At 38.1% G+C, this 21357-nt stretch overlaps 4 protein-coding genes across 7 annotated transcripts; 2 read left to right on the forward strand and 2 right to left on the reverse strand.

Annotated features, from left to right (window-relative positions):
• Window positions 1–880: 880 nt before the first annotated feature.
• On the forward strand, window positions 881–9739 carry LOC112289750 (golgin candidate 5). Its single transcript, XM_024535258.3, has 18 exons — window positions 881–1584; window positions 1840–2621; window positions 2885–2956; window positions 3560–3634; window positions 4127–4241; window positions 4364–4473; window positions 4812–5096; window positions 5469–5528; window positions 5737–5820; window positions 6099–6164; window positions 6350–6448; window positions 6750–6968; window positions 7239–7347; window positions 7633–7880; window positions 8060–8119; window positions 8668–8781; window positions 8964–9038; window positions 9287–9739. The coding sequence occupies exons 1-18, from the start codon at window positions 1449–1451 to the stop codon at window positions 9320–9322; spliced, it is 2745 nt and encodes a 914-aa protein (XP_024391026.1). The 5' UTR covers window positions 881–1448; the 3' UTR covers window positions 9323–9739.
• Window positions 7161–11784, reverse strand: LOC112289751 (uncharacterized). Of its 4 annotated transcripts, none has more exons than XR_016505702.1 (4): window positions 10815–11784; window positions 10241–10422; window positions 8645–9949; window positions 7161–8383 (listed from the first exon to the last, which is right to left on the reverse strand). XR_016505702.1 is itself a non-coding variant. In XM_073537778.2 (3 exons), the coding sequence occupies exons 1-3, from the start codon at window positions 11118–11120 to the stop codon at window positions 9934–9936; spliced, it is 504 nt and encodes a 167-aa protein (XP_073393879.1). In that variant the 5' UTR covers window positions 11121–11784; the 3' UTR covers window positions 7161–9933. The 4 variants fall into 4 exon arrangements, 2 of the variants coding, with proteins under 2 accessions (XP_073393879.1, XP_024391027.1); XR_016505701.1 differs by having other exon boundaries at window positions 7161–8390; XM_073537778.2 differs by having other exon boundaries at window positions 7161–9949.
• Window positions 11785–14586: 2802 nt separating this feature from the next.
• LOC112290038 (NADPH-dependent aldo-keto reductase, chloroplastic) lies at window positions 14587–17726 on the forward strand. The gene is made up of 8 exons (XM_024535935.3): window positions 14587–14913; window positions 15371–15525; window positions 15760–15821; window positions 15968–16033; window positions 16229–16316; window positions 16501–16776; window positions 17016–17264; window positions 17433–17726. Exons 2-8 carry the CDS (start codon window positions 15382–15384, stop codon window positions 17520–17522), a joined length of 975 nt encoding a protein of 324 aa, XP_024391703.1. The 5' UTR covers window positions 14587–14913; window positions 15371–15381; the 3' UTR covers window positions 17523–17726.
• LOC112290039 (uncharacterized) lies at window positions 16190–18876 on the reverse strand. The gene has a single exon (XM_024535936.3). It carries the CDS (start codon window positions 18370–18372, stop codon window positions 17719–17721), a length of 654 nt encoding a protein of 217 aa, XP_024391704.1. The 5' UTR covers window positions 18373–18876; the 3' UTR covers window positions 16190–17718.
• Between the last annotated feature and the right edge of the window lie 2481 nt (window positions 18877–21357).

A 21357-nucleotide genomic window follows, 5' to 3' on the forward strand; every position in this document is an offset into this window, starting at 1 on the left:
TTTGACTACATAAGTGGAAAAAAATTCTTGACTTAACATTCTTGTCAAATCAAGTCTTATGAGTAATTTTGAAAGTAAAAGAACTTGTTATAAGGGTTTGCTTAGATATGGTGTTTTAGCCATTTTAGTAAAGCTTTAGAGTTTCTCTTATTTCACACTTGCATTCTTGAATTTTCCTTTGTGGTGTGAGAGATAGCTTGACTTAATTTGGTATAGATTTCTAATCTTTCCTTGACAGTGTATTAGATGTGCATTTGTATTTGGTTTAAATTACATATTTTATGATTGATTTGTAGGACTCAATGTGTTGTGTATAATGATCTTTGTTTATACAACAACAAAGATTCTTATTAAATATAGGCTAAATTAGGTTCATTATATTTCTTTTTTTATTAATTTATATAGATATAGTTTAAAACCTAAAAATTCTAAAAGTAAAAATTACTTATATATATATATATATATATATATATATCTCTCTACAGCCACTTAATGTGTTTTTGCTATATGTTAAACTGTTAGCATAATTTTAAAGTTACTCTATTTATGAATATTTAAGACTATCACATTCATCAATCCTTCAAATTATTTCAAATCAAGCTATTGCTTTAATATCTAGTGATGAGCAATACATTTTTGAAAATGGAAAAAATGAGAACTTATTTTTGAGTCTACGTAGAATTCATCTAGCGGTTGAAAGTTTTTTCTATGTCTGACCGCACTTGACTGCCCAGCCCGCAACTTGCAGGGACCACAGCCACAGATCCACTGAAGGGCAGCATCACCAAAATACAAAGGGCGTACGAAGTATATATGATACACCATATATGAATACCAATCAGCTACCAATTGGATTGATCCCGTTTCTCACAATTAATCATGCACTAATCAGATGCTTAGCGGAGACTAGACGGGGTAGATTAGAAAGCTGACGGTGATGGCCATTGCCTTTGTCTGCTCAGCTCCGCCTTGCTCTCGCACTTCCTCGCAAGCCTTGCTGTCCGCTGTTTGCATAATGCATTGAAGCTTTGTAACTCGTAACTCGGAACTGGCCTTGGACTAACCTCTCGCATCGCAACCCTACGCGCACGGCACTCCTTGTCGATGCCGCTAATCGGTAATCGGGAGGCGCGATCGGAGACGATTACTCGCGGGAGGGGAGTTTGTGTGAAGTGGTAGAGATTGTTGGGAGCTTGGAGCTGCGGTGAGGAGGAGCAGGAACAGGGGAGACGAGGGATTTGCGAGGAGGGGGGGACAAGGAGGGAGGGAGGAGATGAGAGATGAGACCTTGGAGAGGATTTGATGCGGTGGATGGAGAGGGTGAAGCTGGTGATGGCGATTTGAGGGTTGCGCGAGGGTGGAGGTGATTGGGGTTGAGCGGTGTAAGAGTGTTTATCCGGAGCCGGGAAGCAGAGTAAGAGGGAGTGTAGGGATTAGGAGGGGGAGCTATGGCGTGGCTGGGTAATTTCACGGTGAGCGACTTTGCAGGCGCGGTTACGAAGCTGAGCGAGAGTGTGAAGAACATTGAGAAGAATTTCGATTCGGCTCTGGGGTTTGAGAGTGTGGAGGGCAGTGGTCGCGATGGTACGTGTCGCGGATTCCTGTTTTCTTATACGTAATAAAGGGTTGTTTGTCTGGGGCGTGGTTTCTGGTAGGGTGTGATGCTGGGGACCATTGAGAGCTGAAGCTTGATGAGCAGATTTGGGATTTTGAGTCCAGATCTACGTGTTTGTTTGGTTGTGTTAATGGTGGGATTTAGGGTATTGTAGTTGTGATAGGATGAGATTTCAAGTGAGCTGACGCATTGTGAATACATTGCATTATTTCTTTGTGGAAAAGCTCAACCGGCGGGAGAAAGGGCTGCTAGTGTGTTCCAGTCGTTTATTCCCCCTTCGATTTTGTCCAAGACGTCTGAGACAATTCTTGGAACATCGGCAGCGTCTGAGAGTACGCCCTCGCATTTTGACAGCGGTTTGAAGCCAGAATTGTCGCGCCAATCTAGTAAAGTCGTCACAACCGAGTTACTTGAAAACAAGGATAAAGGTGGCAGTTCTGTGGAAGCTGGTGTTCGTGCGACGGAGGTTGGGTCGTTGGATGCTTGGCCTCACGTGGTCGAAACACAATCTTCGACTCTGCCGGACTCGTCAACAGAAGCTGGCATTTCTGGAAAGGAAGCGTTGATTTCCAGCGTGAGGGAAAATAGACCAGGTAGTGACGACGAAGTTGAACACTCTGTAACAGATGGCATTGTCCATAAGGAGGAATCATCGAATACTGAGGCCGAGGAAAAGTCGTCTGAACAACGGACAGAAGTATCGGAGATTGTAGTGGAAAAAGCCGAGGATCTTGGCAATGGTGTTAGTGAGGTACACGTATTTGACAATGATGTGCAAGTACCGTCAAAGGATCAGTCAAGTTCTGCTTTGGTTGCTCCTCCCTCCTCTGAAACTGTTGAAACGAGCAGCGGAACGCATGCAGCAGAAATGGATTCGTTACGATCTAAGGATATCGTCGAGAATCCTAGTCCCATTGTCGATACATCTATGCAGGGAGATGATAAGGCGCAAAAGGAGTTGAAAATGATGGAAGCTGCTCTTTTAGGTGCAGCGAGACAAGCTCAGGTACCTTATCGTCCAACTCTAGAGAATAGAAATTGCTTTTGGTGTTAAGATTATTTTGTAAGCTTTTAGAATCTTACTCAAGTAGTAGCTGGATTATGGAGCCCGATTAGTGTTATAGGATCAATATGGTTCAAGGATGTCGGTTTTGGTATTTCGCTGCGGAGTGCAGCAAAATCTCTTTCAGAATTTTAGGTCGAATATGCTTCTTCTAATGTTTGGAACGTAACGATGTCATGACCTACCAAGTGTTCAATTTTTGGCAGTCAAAAGCGGACGAGATTTCAAGGCTTATGGTAGAGAATGAAGAACTGAAATCTTCGCTTGAGGAGCTCAAGGTAACTGCTGATTTAGGATCTTTCGAGTTGTGAGTTAACAATGCACGGACACTTAAGACCAACCCTTTTTATGAAAAAAAGGCTCGTTTGCACTAGATCTTAATCAACTGCTTGAAATAGTTTGGAAGCTTTAATTCGCACTTGTGTCACTAGATGGAAGTGAGCAGCATCTTCATTAGCGTTAGCGGTGTTTTCTAACGAGTTTAATATCCGAAAATAAGTGGGAGGCAAATGATTGCAACATTCACTTAGTTGAGTCATCTCTAATTGCACCAACTCTTTAGTTGCATTTTGCCTAGGTGCAATGTTTTGGCACATTTGTGGGTGTAGCTAAATGGTGAATTGCTCGCTGACAGTTTTTAAACTGTGTGCTCAAATTGCTGTATGGTGCCATCTTTCTATATCTTATTGGATTTTGCAAGTGGGAGGAAGTTTTAAGACACAGGAATGTATTTTTTCTTGGTTTTTTTGGATGTATCAGGACTTTCATTGAGCGGTAAAACTTTTCATACAGATAAGCATTGCTTTCACTTTCTTTTTGGTATGAGTTATAAGGAATTAATGGAGGAGGTTTGTGTGGGTTTGTGTTTGCAAATGAAACAGAAGAAGTCAAATGAAGCAGATTTAGATGTATTGCGAGAAGAGTATCAACAGCGAATAAGTTCTGCAGAACGCAAGGTAAGTTAGAACCTTCACTAGCACAGTTGCCTCAAATATCAGAACGCAGGAATGCTGAAATGTATTGATCTATTATTCTTTTTACAGATGGTTTGTGAAATGCCCAGTGTGATAAGTCTTTTGTTTGGAGGTTTAACTTAACAGTTTAGTTTCTTGTTGAGAACAAAGTATTCAATTGGGTTCTTCAAGACAGGAGGGACTGTTAGTACAATGTAGACATGCTATAGGTACTGGTCTCTGTTATCTTCATAAGAAGTGGCCATAGAAATATGTGGCTAATTGATCAGTCTGACAGGACCTAAACTTATAGACCAGTGCACCAATCTGGAGTTACCTTAGTCATTTGACCACTGTTTCTTTTAACTTGCTAAGTTTCATGTGATTCTCATTTCCTGGCGTGTGGCATCGGAAGCAACTCTATTTTCTTTTTGCTTACGAATGCTGGGCCTCTTGAACGTGAAGAAATTGCTCATTTTTATGGTTGCTTTGCAGGTGTATGCACTGACAAAGGAAAGAGATATGCTGCGGAGGGAGCAGAACCGGAAAAGCGATTCCTCAATGTTGTTAAAAGAAAAAGACGAAATTATTAAGGCAGTCATGGCTGAAGGTTATTCTATCATAACATATCTCTTTGCACTCTAGTAACGATTCTCTTAAATACGTACACAGTTACGATCTGTTAACTCTTGTGATCCTGATGTTTGTGCTTATGCCGTCTGCTCTGTACAGGTGAAGAGTTGTCCAAAAAGCAGGCAGCAATAGAAGGGACAGTAAAGAAGCTCCGTGCTCAGGTTCGGGAGCTGGAGGAGGAGAAGAATCGGTTATCCTCTAAACTTCAGGTAAGTTTCAACAAAGAAAAACATTTTTTTCTTTCACCGTTCTGTGCCCCATAATTTTGCTCATAGAATTATGCTTGTTTTTTTTCCGAGTTAAAGCAATTGCGTTGTTTATGGACATTTGCTGTTGGAATGTTGGGTCGTGGTTTCAAAGCTTGAATTCAGTTACATGCTTATTTCATATTCAATCATGTTGCAATCAAGTTTGACCTCTGGAATATATAATTTTACAAATTGTTGAGGTGCTTTAGAATGACCAGGAGCTATATTTGGTTGGTGTTTGATGCAATTCTGAACAATTCCAGAACTTATAACAATCGCAATTGAATCTATTTTCGTAGGTAGAGGAGGCGAAGGTGGAGAGCATGAGGAAGGACAAGGCAGCCACTGAGAAAGCCCTGCAAGATGCTGTGGAAAAGGGCCAGACTGAGCTGGCTGCCCAGAAGGAGTTTTATACCACTGCTCTTAATGAAGCTAGGGAAGCTGCAGCATTAGCCGAGGCTCGAGTTGATTATGAAGCCCGAGCAGATCTAGATAGGCGGTTGAAAGAAGCTAGTGAGCGAGAAGCAACCCTTGTGCAGAACATTGATGAGCTTCGTCAGGCTCTAACACGCACTGAGCAACAGGTTCAATTCTTGTCTTATAGCATTATCTATGTTATTATAGTTTTGCTTGCGTGTGGCTCGTATTTTTTGAGTAGTGCTTACAATCGAGTTTTTCTGGGAATTCTTATATTTCATCTTATAATGAGAAAGCCATTATTCTTTAAGACCAGGAGAAAAAATGCACCACATGTGGTTACCATCTGCAAAGCAACTCGGTAGTCATACATCGTTACGTCCCAAACGGTATTATGGTAGATTATTGAATTCAATGATTTTTATGTACCATGAAGAGTAGCTTCCTTCAGTTTCAGCCGTCACCAAGGGTGATGTTTAATTTTGTTGGTATTTACCGAATTATTATTCGATTTTAATTGTTGATATTTTACACAACAGGCTGCATTCCGAGAGGACACATTTCGAAATGATATTGAGGATCTTGAGAAGCGTTGTCAGGTGACTTGAATCCCCAAACTATTTTTGGACTGTGTCAAGTATCCCTGTGTCTTGGAAGTTCTATAATGCCTTCTTTAGTAGCTACGCCTGGTTCATGGTAGAATGTTTTCTTGTAATTGGTACCGATTTGCTTCCTTTCTATTTCTATTTTTGTTTTTTTCTACAGTGATTACTGCTGGCTGGATATTAAATTTCAAGGTTAATGTAGGCTGCTGAGGCACGATATGAAGATCTCAGTTCGCGCATGCCAGAATCCACCCGACCTCTTCTCAGACATATTGAAGCACTGCAGGTATGTGTTTATACCTTTTCTTGAGAGGAACTTGTAGATAAAGAAATCAGCCCTTGGTCCTTGATTATGCTGGACCAAGTAGCCACCTATTTCTGTCTTATACATGGACAATGGGGAGTCTTGCATGTTTAGAAGGCTGAAAATTGTAAGTTGTTAGGATTGCAAGCATGTATTATGCAAGCAATTGTAGCAGGCGTCTGGCCTATACCTCCAAGTTGTACTTGTTTAATAGGTGTTTACGCTGACGAATCGTTATGTGGAACACGAAATGCATACAGGAATCAATGACAATGCGCACAGAGACATGGAATGGTGTGGAACGGTCATTGAATTCCCGCCTTCAGGCAAGCCAACTCTTCTACACGTTTTTAATGCTACCCATCATTTACTAGTGAAGATTTTTGGTCAAGTTTCCTTGTCTTCAACTGTACTGAAATTATCATGCGTACACTCTCTCGCTGGTGGATCTGTGATGTGTATTAAGTGCCTTCATATTCACTGGAAATTTCGAATTTTGATGGAATTGCAGCAAGCAGAAGCCAAAGCTGCAGCAGCCCAGGAGAAGGAGAGAGTGACTAATGAGCGTCTCAATCAAACCTTATCACGAATGGCTGTAATGGAAGCTCAGGTTTATGTTGCTCTCTGGAAATAATGGCAACCGTTCGCTTTTCTCCGTTTTTTGGTTTTTTGTTTTTGTTATCCTCGTATGTTTGCTCTTCACTTCGTGACTCTGCAACCTTTCTTCAATGTGGCATGTTTTCAGAAAAGTCTTATACATTGAGAGTTGGGAGATTTGTAGCTCCTTGGTCTGAATAGTGTCCTCTTGTTGGTTCTTTAGGTGAGTCATTGCAGTCTGTCTGGAAAATAAAATTAGGAATTAATTTTCTCCATTTCAGTTGGAACTTAACGTTTTTGTGGGCATAACGCAGGTAAGCTGTGTGAGAGCAGAACAAGCGCAGCTTCAACGCACTTTGGAGAAAGAGAGGCAACGGGCATCTGAAAATCGTCAAGAATATCTGGCTGCCACAGAGGCTGCTGCCACTCATGAAGGCCGTGCTCGTCAGCTTGAGGAAGAACTCAAAGCAATTCGCAAGCAATATAAGACTGAGCTCAATGAAGAGAAAGCTCGTAGGGAGGCTCTTGAACAGGTATTACTGATGTGCTGCTCGATATAGAGTTAATCTTGTGGTTAGTCATAAATTTCTTGCACGTCTTTGCCGCACGCACGCACTTTGCACTAATACATTAAAATGTTCAATTCTTGTTCTTGTGCTTGGACGTGGTATCCACTGCAGTTGACATAGTGCTTTTAATCGAGTTTTTACAGGTTATTGCTAATCTTTCATTTTGCGAATAGGTAGAGTCCAGAGCTACGGGCTCTTATAAAATGAATCGTTTTTGTATTATTATTTTTTCAGGAAATAGAGCAAGAGCGAGCAGCACTGGCAGAATACGAGAAACGCATTAGAGCGGAGGGTCGAGCAGCTGCAGAGAAAGCTGTTGCAGCCGCTCAACCCAACGATCCTGGTGTGTTCCTTACTCTTTTCTTCTTCATTATGTTATTACCAAGCTTGTGCTTAAGGTGCCCCAGCCGTGAGGAATTATCTCCAGAAAAAGATCAGGCATGATGTTAAAGTTTGCCTTCCATGTGTACATTTTGTATTTAAAGTAGTTAATTAATTAATTGTTTGATTATTATTCATCGAAAGATTCTCATCAAGGACTGCTTGTGCTGAAAGCTTTGAATTTTCATTGCTTTCATTTAGTTTAAAATAGTTTACTAATCACTTAGTAACGGAATCGGCCTTTCAGGAAAGGGTTTAAAACGGTGGCCCAGCATGAGTAGTCAGGGAAGCATGGAGGAGAGTCTTCTATTACAGACCTCATTCGACACACCTCAAGACAAGTATATTGGGCATAGTGATAGACATAGTGGCAGATTCAGTTTTAGTGATCGTCCTCCCTCCCCAGCAATTCAATTTGGGAAGTTCACGTACGAACAGCTTGAAAGTCATCTACGTCAGAAAGAAGGAGAAGTGGCCTCTTATGCTTCTCGATTGGTATGCCCATACATCAATGTTTTTGGTTAGATACATCCGAGTTTAATCAGATATGCTAATTGCAGTGCATTCTTTTTTGTTCTAGTGAACTAATCTTGTCGTTATTTTTGTTCTCGTTCTTGAATTGATAGCAATCAATTGAACTTTGGATCATCCTGTGTCGTATTTTGGATTAACAGGCTGCTCTGGAGTTGACTCGGGACTCGTTAGCTGAAGAGTTAGTTCATGCGACTACTCAGGTGCTGCCATGTTTCGTAATCATTGTGTTTGTCATGTTTATTCTCTGCTGCTCTGTTTCTCAGTGCATTTCCATATATCCATAATGTGATTTGCTAGCACAGTCGATGTGACAAGGTTTCACTTTGTTGATGGTGGTGGCACATAATCTCTCATTATTTTTCTTTACTTTTCATGTCGGTCTGTGATGATTACTGATGGTTTTCTCCTAAGGATAGGTCTATCCTCTAAACAGAGAATGTATTAAAGCTTAGGATGTAAGGAATCTGTGAGCTGCCATACAGTCAATTTGTAATTCATTGGTTAGTTCTCAGATATTCTACATAACACGAACATTCAAAGTTCCTGCCACAAAGTGGCGCCCTGAAATTAAGCTCACTAAGTAAACTCTTTCTGAGATTGTGACTGAAGTGTAAGAGTATGTGTGCATATCTTATTATTAGTTCCCTGTCTTATAAACCTTTGTTTCTTAATTTGTGCATTGTAGTACACCAAACCTGTGAGGTATAATTGCTGTGTGACCTGACCTTCTCTTATGTGGGTTTGACAGTGTGAGCAATTGAGAGCTGAGGCCAGTTTGTTGCCTGGTATGCGGGCTGAGCTAGAGTCTTTGCGCCGCAGGCACACATCAGCCTTGGAGCTCATGGGAGAGCGTGATGAAGAGGTTACTTTTAGATTATTCTTCAAACTTTCTTTCCTTCACCGCTTTGCTCCTCTTTACTTTTATGGCTCAGGATTTTGACAGTAGCTAAATAATCTTCATTTAGAAAGAATAAAAGTATCATTGGAAGCGCTTAAACTGCATTTTATGTCTTACGGATACAATTCATCTTGTATTTGTTGCAGGTGGAGGAGCTCAGAGCTGATTTGGTAGATGTTAAACACATGTATCGAGAACAGATTGATATGTTGGTGGGACAGGTAAATTTTCCGAGTTGATCCAAAATTGCCGCAGTTTTGTGATGCCCTTGATTCTGCAACTACTCATGTAGATAAGACTATTTTTTCACTGATTTGGATTCTGATGTCTAGATTTTAGCGATTTTGCTTCAGCATCTACTTTCACATTCTGATAAGTATGGTATCGATAGATTATTTTGCACTTAGTTATGTAAGAAACATAAATCTCTTGCTGCTCTGAACAGAAGTAAATCTGTGTTGGCATGCAGATTGAAAGGCTCAGTGCAGCTATGGGGCGTAAGTAACTTCATTTATCCCATATATATATATATATATGCCTGCAGATTCTGACCTATGTTGCTGCATTAACGTTGATAGTATCTCTAAGCGATTGCCAGTACATCCGTACTTCAATCCAAATCTCACGTCATTAAACTTGTACTCAAGGCTGTGATCTGCCTTAGCTCAAGTGGCAATACTGTTTTAAGATACAGGAATTGGTCCCTATGCACAGGAATTGGTCCCATATTATGACCGGCAGTAGGTTGGCGTAGCCTAAATTCCACCTCAGCAATTGTTTACAATGTAGTGCCCTGGTTAAAGCTGTAGTGCTTTTAGCTGTAAGGTAATTTAAACTCTGATTCTTTTAGAATTGCGCTATCGCCATTCGTGATGCATAACTTGTATTTCGTGTTAAAGCAAATGATCCTTGCGTTGGTGTCTAGCTGACTCAGAATGTGGATGGAAGCAAGTGAACTATTTTAGGCTTTTGGTATCACTTGTTTACCCAAGAAGGTGATGAGGTCTTGGAATATGAGACTTGTGGTCGAGAGTCTTTATGTTTCATGAATGGCTGTCAAATGATCCGTTAATCACCTTCGATGAATCGTCTTGCATGAGTTAAGCCTCTGCGTTCTCATTGGTTAGAGCTCCTGGTCATTGGAGAGTTCACAGATGATTTGGATTGGGAAACTGTCTGGTTCATTTTTTTTAGATGACAAAGTGCACTTTCAGAGTTTACTAGGATAGACTTTTGCAATCTATTTTGTATCTTATTGAGGTTTATTATTATCTGGCAGCTCTAATAAGTTGCCAGTGCGGATGTTTCAACCAGTTAAAAGCGAGAGGCTGATTTCACATTCTGTGAAAAAGCATAGTAAAGCGTTACTGTTAGGGTGAAGGAAAAGTGTTTGTGACTTTGGATGATGGTATTAGCTCCTGACCATGGCAGATCTACGTCCCCCCAAACTGTCTCTTTATCAGCTTCATCCGTCCAGTCGGGTATTACGTAATCACTTGCATTGTAGCGAAATGAGCACTCAGAGCGGAGGTTAATTCCACCCCAGCAGCCAGATTCTTCACAGCACAATTCATAAATGCTTCTGATTATAGCGTTTAGACAACTCTGCACGCACCACAAGACAAATCAACTCTAGCTGCTATGAAATGTGGCGAAGAATTTGATTTTCTTCTGGCTCAGCTACCAAAACCCACTGAAATGAGGCACATGCTGTTACATTTGACTACTTTCTCTAAGGAATTTCACTTTGGCATTTCACACAGATGAGTTGAAATGAGGGGGTCAACTTACTGCTGTTCAGAGCAGATTTCTGGGTGCTCCTGGTGAAAACTATACCTGGCCAGGTCCAGTTCTCAACAAAGACGCCCAAAAATCTTTTCAGAACGGTGGTAGCACCGAACACATTCTACTGACTTCACTTTCAACTCATTTGCCACCATATAAACCTCAGCAAACTGCATTTACAAATTGAATTCTGAAGGTAAAGTCAAACTCACCTCGCACATTTTTTGCGTATCGTTCAGGGTGCACCATGCCCACATGGTAATTTTCCGATTTGTGTCTTTGCTCACCATGGTGTAGCTTAGTTGTTTATCTGGTGCGTCGAAAGTAGTTGTTCTCACCACCAGAGACGTTTTCTGGAATGTTCTCAAGAAATCGAAGTTGAATTCTTTGATGACATTTGGCATGCTGCAGTTGTACTCCGCTCTAACGAGGGACAGCAAGCAAGCCCACACCAGGATCACATTCCACATTGACACTTGCTTACAATGGCAGCCACTCAAACCCTTTTGCTTCTCCATGCAAATCTGGTCCTCAGATGATTCCTAGCAACTAGATTCCTAAACAGAAGAGATTGAACGCAGAGTACTAGCCATCAATACACGTTCTTCGCAAGCGTCATTAAGAGAGCTTTTGGGCAGTGGCCCGTCGACAATCGAACGTGATCGTCTGCTTGGTCGATAAACAAGATTCTGCCGAGAGAGTGGATGCATTCCAAAACAGGCATGGCTGCTAAACTGCAGATTAGGGTTTCTCAAGCCGGACATCAAATTACGGCAACAAGGGGACCCACAAAGGCCTGCATGTGTGATAGAGTTGATGCGACGTATATCGCTTGCTTCGAAGATTGCATCGACTTGCGAAGCCCTGCAACGAGAAATTTAGCTGCCTGTCGGGTTGAAATTTAGCTGCCTGCCGATGGTGGTCGTCGTCTCCGCCGCGAGAGGGAGTTGTAACCGTAACAATGGCCCTTCCACATCACTTCCACATCACAACAGGAGGCAATATCAGAACTACTTCTGGTAACGATGACGTGAGCTCCCTGATAGAACTTACTTTTCACGTGGGAGTGTCAGGAGTCCTTCAGATAACGGTGGTTATTTTATTTTATTTATATTTTGAATAGTTTTTATGAATAAAACGAGTCAGAGTAGAATTGATAATGTAGACTGGAGTAAGCCTGTGGAAATATTACAACACATGGTTGGGTATATTAAATCTGTTTCTAGTCACAGAAAAAGAATGTTTTCACAATGGTTTAAAGATTGAAAATCTAGACTTATGTATTCAATAATGGATAATTTGTTTGACTTAGATAAGACATATACATATATATATATATAGATACATAGAGGGTATTACTAATAGCGCCATAGTTTGTGCTATTGCCACCACAACTTACCACACATTCAACATATTTTTTGAGTATTTTTTTTATTCCAATAAAAAAATATTGTTAGTCTTTCTAATATATGCATTGTTTTGGTAGCAATAAAAACAATTGTGGTGGCATTAGCATCTCTTTTTCTCTCTCTCTTTCTCTAACTATATATATATATATATATATATATATATATATATATTAAATAAAAATTATAGTGATGTATTTAAATTTACTGAGCGGTGATTGGACTTGTTAAAAAAATTTGAATAAGAAAAAAAATATTTTTAAAATTATAATTGAATTTATTTTTAAAAAAATTGTAAAACATTACTCAAGTTATTTTTTATATTATACAACCTTTTTTTTGGGTGAAATAACTAAATATATGCCAAAATTACTAAAAACATATACCTTTTCACATTGTAAAAAAATATGTTCTTCTTCTCTAGTTACTTGATTAGTGAAACCTTCTTATTGGTCAAGATAAAAATGTGTTCTTATTAGCCAAAAAAAATTTTTGCCTTTTTGTAAATTTAAAATTAATGTTGCTCTTTCACAATGTAAAAATGCATATTGTCCTTTTATACATGTTTTTCTTTCTTATTATTTGTTACCATTTTGCACATGTTTCCCTTTCTTATTATTTGTTGTTCTTTTGCATATGTTGTACTTTCTTACTGTATGTTGCCTTATTTTGTGTCAAATTATTTTTCACAATGTTGTCCTTGCACCATTTAAAAACAATTTTTTCTCTTTCACAATATAAAAAATTATATAGCCCTGTCACATATGTTGCCTTATTTTGTGTCAAGGATAGTTTTTTATGCCCAAGGATATGGAGTTTTTGCAAGTACATGTATACATATATATATATATATATATATATATATCTTTTAAAATTTCTATTTACATTTGATTCCTAAAAGGTTAAAAAATTAGTAATAATTTTTTGACTTTTTAATAATTATTATTATATTTTTAAAAATTGCAAAAGTATGTGTAGACTATTTCTAGTTAGAATCTAATTCCTTATCCACAACTTATAAAAGAATATATATTTTCTTAAACACTAAATAAGAAATTAAAAAACAAGAAAAAAAAAGACCATCTAAACATAGTAGAAGCTTGCTCACAGGGAAAAATCTTTTTAACAAATGAAATTTAAATTATAAGTGGTTGAAGATTTGTGTATACAAATTATATTAAAAGTTTTAATAAGTAATAAACAAAGCATAAATTTTAAATTCTTGTATTAGATTATAGAATATTAAAGAAGATACTATGAAGAGATATATGCTTTATTTAATTCAACTACAAGTCTAATGTTATTTATTTTAAGTAGAAATATAGTAATATTTAATTAAAATAAAATTAAAGACATTAAAGTAGGTATAGAGTATTAGCAAGGATAAGAGTTTTTATTTTATCAATAAATATTTTTTATTTTTATTCATTTTATCTATATCACAGACATACTGATATATTATAATATTTTCCAAGTTCAATCTATGATTTTTTGAAGTAATAATTAAAAATTAGTTTTTTAAAAAAAATTAATAATTTTTTTGGAGTATATTTATATATACATACGTGTATGTATTTTATGTACAAAATATTGCTAATATCACCACAACTTGCAATCCACTTGACATATTTCTTAAGATTTTTTAATCTCAATATTTTTTAAAATTAATATTTCTAATATATATATATATATATATATATATATATATACTCATATTTATTTAAAAATTAAATATGATTTTAACATAAAATAAATGAAAATTTAATAAGAATAAGTTATAGTAGCAGTAGAAAAATCTATGGTGGTATTAGCAACACCTTTTATGTGTGTATATATATATATATATATATATATACACAAAAAAAAACTTGCTATGCCTAATATCATACTTAGTATATCCTTAAATATAATCTATAAGATTGTTTACTAAAAGTAATAATGTTAACCATCACACACATATATATTTAGATACAATCTATTATCTACTTCTGTTGCTTTTTTATGAATAAAGTTTTGGTTTCAATAAAACCTACTTTGAATGATAACATGTTAAACTTTATAAAAATAGGATTTAAAAGATGTGGTTGAAAAAAATCACTTGAGAATTTATATTTTTAATTTTAAAATTAGTAATTATTATAGATGTGAAAGAACCAATAGGATTTCGTTTAAAATTATAATTAATCTTAACTTATTTATATTAAGACTATTCTAAGAAGATTTGATTTGACATAAGTGATGAATGTTAAATATCTAAGTTCTTTACATTAGAAAACATAGTATTAATTTTTAGAAGGAATTATAGCTTGGAGAGAATAGACTTTGTTACATTTCTTAGTATTGCATAATAGATACAAAAATAAAACAAAATAAATAAATAAAAGAAATCTCTCCTTCGACAGCTACGCCGATGTTATGTTGATGGTCTGTTCTGCATGAGACTGACTTGATGTGGCGTTCATGAAATATACGTGAACCAGCCTAGAATGCGACTTGAACGAAAAAGCTTTATTGATTATATTGCCAGTAAGCGGGAAAGAGACAGACCAAGTATAAGAGGCCACCTTGTGTGTTGTTAACTTACGTCTGAACAGGTATTACTCTGCAAACCTTTCTCTTAAGTGCCTCGTTCGCACTCAGAGTCATTACCTTCCATCTTTTTAAAAGAAAGTGAAGGCGTGCGTCCGCTTCGATTCGTCTGCTCGCAGCTTGTTCGGTTGGGATTTAGTTTTCCATGCATTTATTTAAAGAAGTGTGGATAGAATGAGGGAGCAGTCCGGACGTCTTGGTCTGTGAATATCAGCGAAGGCGTGCGCGTTCATCGCACTTGTCTCGGCTGCTGTACATCGTTGCATTGCTCTGCCAATTCCCGATCAGGGTCGCGGTCGCAGCATTGGTGAACACGGTATGTTCCTTCTTGTTGTGGATTGCACGTATTGTTCAATGGTTAGTGTGAATCATTCTCCAATCGGTAGATCAGGAGCAGCTGGTTCATGCGTTCGACTAACTAATCCATTTCATCGTGTCGCATGCACTTGAGTCTTAATTTGGAGAAATACTTCGTCATAATGTATCAATAACTAGAGTGTTGCCCGTAAACTGAAGCGTAAGCTTGTGTACAGCATCTGCGTAGATGGATCTCTTAACAGACCTGTTGCATGCATCCGGTTCCTCACGGTATTGTGTGGAGGCATATCCAAGACAGAGAGAAAGTGTGGCAGTTTGATGCAGCGTAATTCCGTTTCAATCCCTAGTCAGTGCTCCAGCAACAGGGTTTTAGGGAGATTGTGGTTTTCAGGTCACCCGGTTCAGCGCCGATGTGGAAATCTTATTCTTCAATTGGTGTTATTTCTCTACTGCAGGAAATTCCTGCATGAGAGCTGATTCTTTCGAATATGGATTGAAGAACATGCCCATGTTCAAGTTGAACACGGGTGGTTCCATCCCCGCTATTGGACTTGGAACCTGGCAGTCGGAGCCAGGCCTGGTTGGACAGGCAGTCAAGGAGGCTATAAAGGTGTGGTCTCGCAACCTGCTTGTAGCAGTGACGCTGTTTCGTAGCAATCACATTTAAATCGCTTGCTGCAGTCTTCGATTTTCTCATTTCTGTACACTACCGCCACGCACTAAGAGAAGGGAGGTTCGACAGATGTTTGATGGACGGATTTGCGAGGATTTCATGGTGTATTTCACACATTTCCTGAACAAGCTCTTCGCCAGCTGATGCTACACCTCTCGTGTAACCGTCCAGGTTGGATATCGTCACATCGACTGCGCCAAGGCTTACAACAATGAGAAGGAGGTAAGTCTCCAGTGACCGCAGAAGCATATATTATATCAAGGTTTCATGTCGTGGACGGACAGCAGTGTCAAGCTGTCGCACGGTGGTTAGCAGATTGTGTGCTGTTATTGAGCAGAACCATTGCGACTGAACGTTCTATGGAGGTTCTGTGATGTAGATTGGCGATGCCCTACAAGGAAGGCATTTTGAAGCGCGAAGACTTATTTATTACGTCAAAGCTTTGGTAGTGATTCTTGGCCCATTCAAAGATCACTCGTGTCCGCTCGTGTCTTAACGTGGAGTCTCACTTGCCTTGTTTTCAGCAACCAGAGGGAATTTGCATAGATGAACACAGAAACAAACTGGACGCTAGAAGGTTGTATTTTCCCAGATTGCAACATTGATTTGAAATGACCTTTATTGACTTGAGCCGTGTCAGGTGCTCGGATCACAATCCTACCGACGTCATCAAAGCCTTGGATAGATCAATCGAGCGTTTACAATGCGATTACATTGATTTGTATCTGGTATTTAATCGTCCACAGATTCTATATGCTAAATTGAAGACAATCCAGTTCATCTCCATGATGCCATGTGTCCCAAAATTGTCAAATGCTATATCTACACAAAATCCGTGTTTGAACGATCAAGTGAAGCCCCTTCAGGAATAAGTAATCTGATTCCAGAGGTGTTTTTTTTGTCTCGCATCAGATTCACTGGCTGGTGGCGTTCAAGAAGGACGCGCTCGGTTTTGCCCCTGAGAATTTCGCACCCCTCGATATCAAAGCGACATGGGCAGCCATGGAGCAGTGCTACGAAAGTGGGAAAGCTCGAGCTATTGGAATCAGCAATTTCTCTGTCGAGAAGACAAAGGATCTGCTGTCTCATTGTAAAGTAAGGCCTGCAGTCAACCAGGTGGAATGCCATCCTCACTGGCAACAAAAGAAGTTGGTGCCTTACTTGACGTCGGAGGATATCCACTTCAGTGTACGCAAACAAACTCTCTGCTAATGTTATTTCACTTGCTAGTATGCAAATTGGTCACTGCCCTCTACTTGCTGCGTGCCGTCAAGTGAGGCTTCAAATGACATGCTCGTTGCAAACACGTTACGACAATAATATAGTCACGGCGCGATCTCGAATTCTTGCACCTGGCTCGGAGTAGTATTGTGTCGCTTCCGAAGGCTCCTTGCAAATGACGACCCCGTACAATGGTCCACGTACAGGCTTACTCTCCAATTGGTTCCTCCAACAGTTCATTCGCAAAAATCAACGTCCTACAGCTGCCAATAATTACAACGCTTGCCGAGAAATATCAGAAGACACCTTCACGGATAGCTCTTCGGTGGAATGTGCAACAAGGACATAGTGTGTTGCCCAAGAGTACTCACGCTGACAGGCTTGCAACCAACATTGAGCTTTTCGATTTCGAAATCTCTAAAGAAGACCTTCATGAATTTGACAACATTGAGCAGGTAAGCCACAATTCCACACCCACGTACTTTTGCAACTGCTGCTGAATCATGGTGTCCTTCTTTGAACACCTGATTTCCATTCGGGAAACAACTAGTTGAACCTTTTTTTCTGAATTGATACCATACACTTTGAAGCCCTCGAATGACACTTCACCGATTGACATGCAGCATCGTCTTCTCTCGGGCGAAGGGACGTTCGTGAATGATACAACCAGTCCGCACAAGACGGTGGAGCAGCTTTGGGATGGGGACCTCTAGACCCTTGCCGTCTAAATCCTAAAACAAATGTATACAGCAGTTTTGAGCTTGCTCCAGCCCAATAGGATGTGTAGCGCATAAATAATACGCTAGGGCGTAGAAACCAAAATAAGTCGGCAACATTTCGCTGCTGGCGCATGAAGCGCGTTCCCCAACTGTACCCTGTCACAAACTGATAAATAAATCACAAAATGCCTCACTCAATGCCGCTGCTTCCCCCCTGCGATGCCAAAGCTTGTGTAATGAGAGACTGCGTGAGCTCCTTCGACATACCCATCACACTATCTATCGTCCCTACCATGGCTTCAACCAGGGGCGACACCAACGGATGTTCCACCAACAATCCCCCAGCGGAATAGAACACGCTCCCTTCCTCGATCAGAGCTTCGATCACCTCGTTCGGGATCTCATTGAAGTAAACCTCCGCCTTGTCCACCCCACCCACCCGCACTCCGGTGGCCAAATTCGTCACAAGAATGGCTCCGACGGTAGTTGCCGGCGACCTGGTGTACCCTCGGATCACCCGTCGCGCCTCCTCCGCGCTCTTGGGCTTCTCCAGGATGACGCCCTCGTGCACCACCACCTGGTCCGCGGTAATCAGCAGCACCGGAGCATTTTTGTCCGCCTGCTTTCTTTCAGGATTCAACGCCAACTTCACCAGAATGGCCTCCGCTTTCGCATGCGCCAACATCTCCACGAGATCCTCTGCCAAGGGCGCTCGGATAGCTCCCTCATCGATGTCCGCCGTGACGACTTCGAAGTTCGCGTATCCCATTTCTCGCAGAATCGCGTGTCGCGACTGCGACTGAGACCCCAATATGATGCGCACCGCAGCGGGCGCTGGAGCCATGGCTAAATCACGGGTTCTAGAGCGCTGAACGAGGTTAAAGAGCACGGACGAGCTCCACGTTCAGCAGTGCAGAAGACAGAGCTCCACCCTTATCGAACAGCTCTGCAAACACTGGACACGTCACCTTCCAACAGGTATTGCAAATGGAAATTTCTGTATCTCGACAGATCCTGACTGGCTTCCGACGATGCTGCGGCGGAAAGTACACACGGTGATGCTCCCAGAACGATGCAGTCGAGATGGAGAGAACAATATTGCGAGGGAAACGAGCGTGCCTGGCCGGGGCGGTTCAGCCACCACAGGTGTACCCTAGCAGGGGTGTGCACCACCGCGCTGGCTCACAATCTTCATCGTCACATCAAACTACACGGAGCCCATTACTCCTCTCACGCACTTTCACCAGGCCCGCCGGCCATCGGTGCACTGCCCCTACCATAGGTGGCAATAAGCTCCACTCACTCGCCTCACAGTTGGCAGGGAAGGGAGCAGATAGGGTGGTGCGAAGTGGTATCGAAGGTTTATGGGCAAATCCCTGGACATCCTTCGGAGTCACATAGCCACCGGAATAGTTCATAATATCAGGTATCAAAGTCAATCAGAGGTCGAGTCAAGTCCTGGAATGGAGTAGAGAATGTGGAAGTTTAATCATTGGTTTTTGTTGTTGTTTGCTGCATGGGTTGGCCTCTATGTATTAAATCTCATACAATTTTTGTTGGCATGTCATGTAATTTGGATAGGTTTTGGTACTTGTTATTGGGCAATATTTTCAATACACTTTTTCCTTTTATTTTTCTTTTGATTTCACTTACAGTAATTACATTGTTATTTGCAATTTTGACATGTTTTTATATAGAATAATTTATAAGTTGAAAGTGTTTTTGTGTTGTCTAAAAAGGTAGTGAAGTATTTCTGGGCAGTTTTAAATAAGTTGCATATGTTTTTCTTAAATATAAAATAAAGCATATTGCTTGTAGTGAATATATTATTTTTTTAAAAAAAAACTATTAAATATAATATCACTTTTAAAAATTAACCTTAATTTTTATATCACAAGCCATGTATGAAATTGATATTTTTAATATTAAATTATAAATATAAGACATTATATATAGATTTCCAACAAGCTCTAATGTATTATAGAGAATACAAAATTAAATTATGATATATACTTATTTATGTTAATTTTGAAATGAATCTTAATTTTTTTTTACATATTTAGTTTTAAAGTAGAAGAAGAGTCATGATTTTTTTTTTTTATTTTTGATATTTATTGCATAATAGGTGATGTTTTCAATTGTGTCTTATTTTTCTAAGACTAAAAAGAAATTGATTTTCACCTAGTTGGAAAAAAATATATAATTAACATTAAAATACAGTTTTACATGTAGTCAATTCATAATCAATTTGATATGATAGATAGGAAAAAAAAAAGTACAAACTAACTAGTAACTAATAATAAACAAAACGTGTGATTTGGAGTAACTCCAATTAGTCACATCATCATTTAGAACCTTATTAGAATTTTCTTTGTGTTAAAAGTTAAGTGAAAAATTCTTTATGTTTCCATTTGTATTAATTAGATATATAGACTAATTGATTGGATTACAATTAATGGGATTTTTAAGTTCCAACTTTCTAACTAGAATTGTTAGTAATTTTAATTAAATGTTGCATTAATTCAAAGAATTTGCTATCAATAACATATTGATTAATTTGTATTATTATTATTATTATTATTATTATTCTATAGAGTAGATTAGCTAGTTGAAGTCTACTGTTGTTTTATTTGTCTTACACTATGAAAAGTCTGAAAGAAGGGAAAGAAAGAATCAACTAATAAGAACAATATGTTTTAATTTTTTGTTGAATTATTAAATATATTTTTAATAATAAATTGGAATATAAAGAAAATATATATTGTATTTATCTCTTGTACTAGATTAGAAAATAATCAATTGATATTTTATTTTATTTCATGTTAGTTTCTTTTCCAATTGGATATTCAGTTGGATGAGAATTAAAGAAAACTTGTACTCAATTGGAACCAAAGAAACACACATAGTTAAATTACGTAAAAATAAATCAAGATGATTTTTAGGAAGGGAAATAGAGAATGCTCTTTAAATTATTAAGATTCTTTATTCCAATAAATGGGAAGCATTAGATTTAAAGCAAGAGAATCTTTTAGTGGTGGAATAATTAAAGTCCTTTCTTTATCTTTTATGTATATGTGTGAGATTAATTATATCAACATAAATAAATAAAAAGTATAACAACACTTTAATATTGAATCTTCTAGATAATGTTTTTAGAAATTAATATATTTTTATTTATTGAATCTTAAAACTATTATTAAATAGCGAATTTGTTGAATTGGAAATAAATCCAACATTCATGTATTTAAACTTACTATTTATTGGCTTAAACTATCATAAAAAATGTATTATAAAAAAACGAATCTTGCAATATATACATACGTATATATATATATATATATATATACACACACTTGTATATATTATTTTATTAATTTAATAAAAATAGTATTAAAATATTATATTGCTTTGAAATAAATTTTGATAGATTAAAACATAATATTTGTGTGCTAACTTGTAACAAAATATTTATAAATAAAAACATTAAAATCTTGATTTTTTTAAATAGATTAATAATAATAATAATAATAATAATAATAATAATAATAATAATAATAATAATAATGTGAATAAAAACTATATAAAATAATTAAAAAATTATATTATCACCTAAAGTGGAATTAAAAGTATATTTATAAAACAAAAATTAATAAATAATCTTTACATATTTTATATTAAATTTATTAAATATTATATAATACAATAGAATTTGATTCATGTGATGAGGCTCATTTACATGAACTACTTCTACAAAGTTGATGGTGTTTACAATATATTTACAACACTAATTACAATGTCTCTCTTGCTTCAACTCTGATTTGACTAATAC

This window comes from Physcomitrium patens, chromosome 12, assembly GCF_059467195.1.
Source record: "Physcomitrium patens ecotype Gransden chromosome 12, ASM5946719v1, whole genome shotgun sequence".
In the NCBI taxonomy this organism is placed as follows: Eukaryota; Viridiplantae; Streptophyta; class Bryopsida; order Funariales; family Funariaceae; genus Physcomitrium; species Physcomitrium patens.

What these genes read in the sequence shown, in the direction of transcription:
- LOC112290038 (XM_024535935.3), top strand. Translation starts at nt 15,382, where the DNA reads ATGAGAGCTGATTCTTTCGAATATGGATTGAAGAACATGCCCATGTTC. An exon ending in CAGTCAAGGAGGCTATAAAG is followed by an intron (nt 15,526 to 15,759) that starts GTGTGGTCTCGC and finishes GTAACCGTCCAG; the next exon opens with GTTGGATATCGTCACATCGA. An exon ending in AATTTGACAACATTGAGCAG is followed by an intron (nt 17,265 to 17,432) that starts GTAAGCCACAAT and finishes ATTGACATGCAG; the next exon opens with CATCGTCTTCTCTCGGGCGA.
- LOC112289750 (XM_024535258.3), top strand. Translation starts at nt 1,449, where the DNA reads ATGGCGTGGCTGGGTAATTTCACGGTGAGCGACTTTGCAGGCGCGGTT. An exon ending in GACATATTGAAGCACTGCAG is followed by an intron (nt 5,821 to 6,098) that starts GTATGTGTTTAT and finishes AAATGCATACAG; the next exon opens with GAATCAATGACAATGCGCAC. An exon ending in TTGATATGTTGGTGGGACAG is followed by an intron (nt 9,039 to 9,286) that starts GTAAATTTTCCG and finishes GTTGGCATGCAG; the next exon opens with ATTGAAAGGCTCAGTGCAGC.
- LOC112290039 (XM_024535936.3), bottom strand. Translation starts at nt 18,372, where the DNA reads ATGGCTCCAGCGCCCGCTGCGGTGCGCATCATATTGGGGTCTCAGTCG.
- LOC112289751 (XM_024535259.3), bottom strand. Translation starts at nt 11,120, where the DNA reads ATGGAGAAGCAAAAGGGTTTGAGTGGCTGCCATTGTAAGCAAGTGTCA. An exon ending in ATACGCAAAAAATGTGCGAG is followed by an intron (nt 10,423 to 10,814) that starts GTGAGTTTGACT and finishes TGGTGCGTGCAG; the next exon opens with AGTTGTCTAAACGCTATAAT.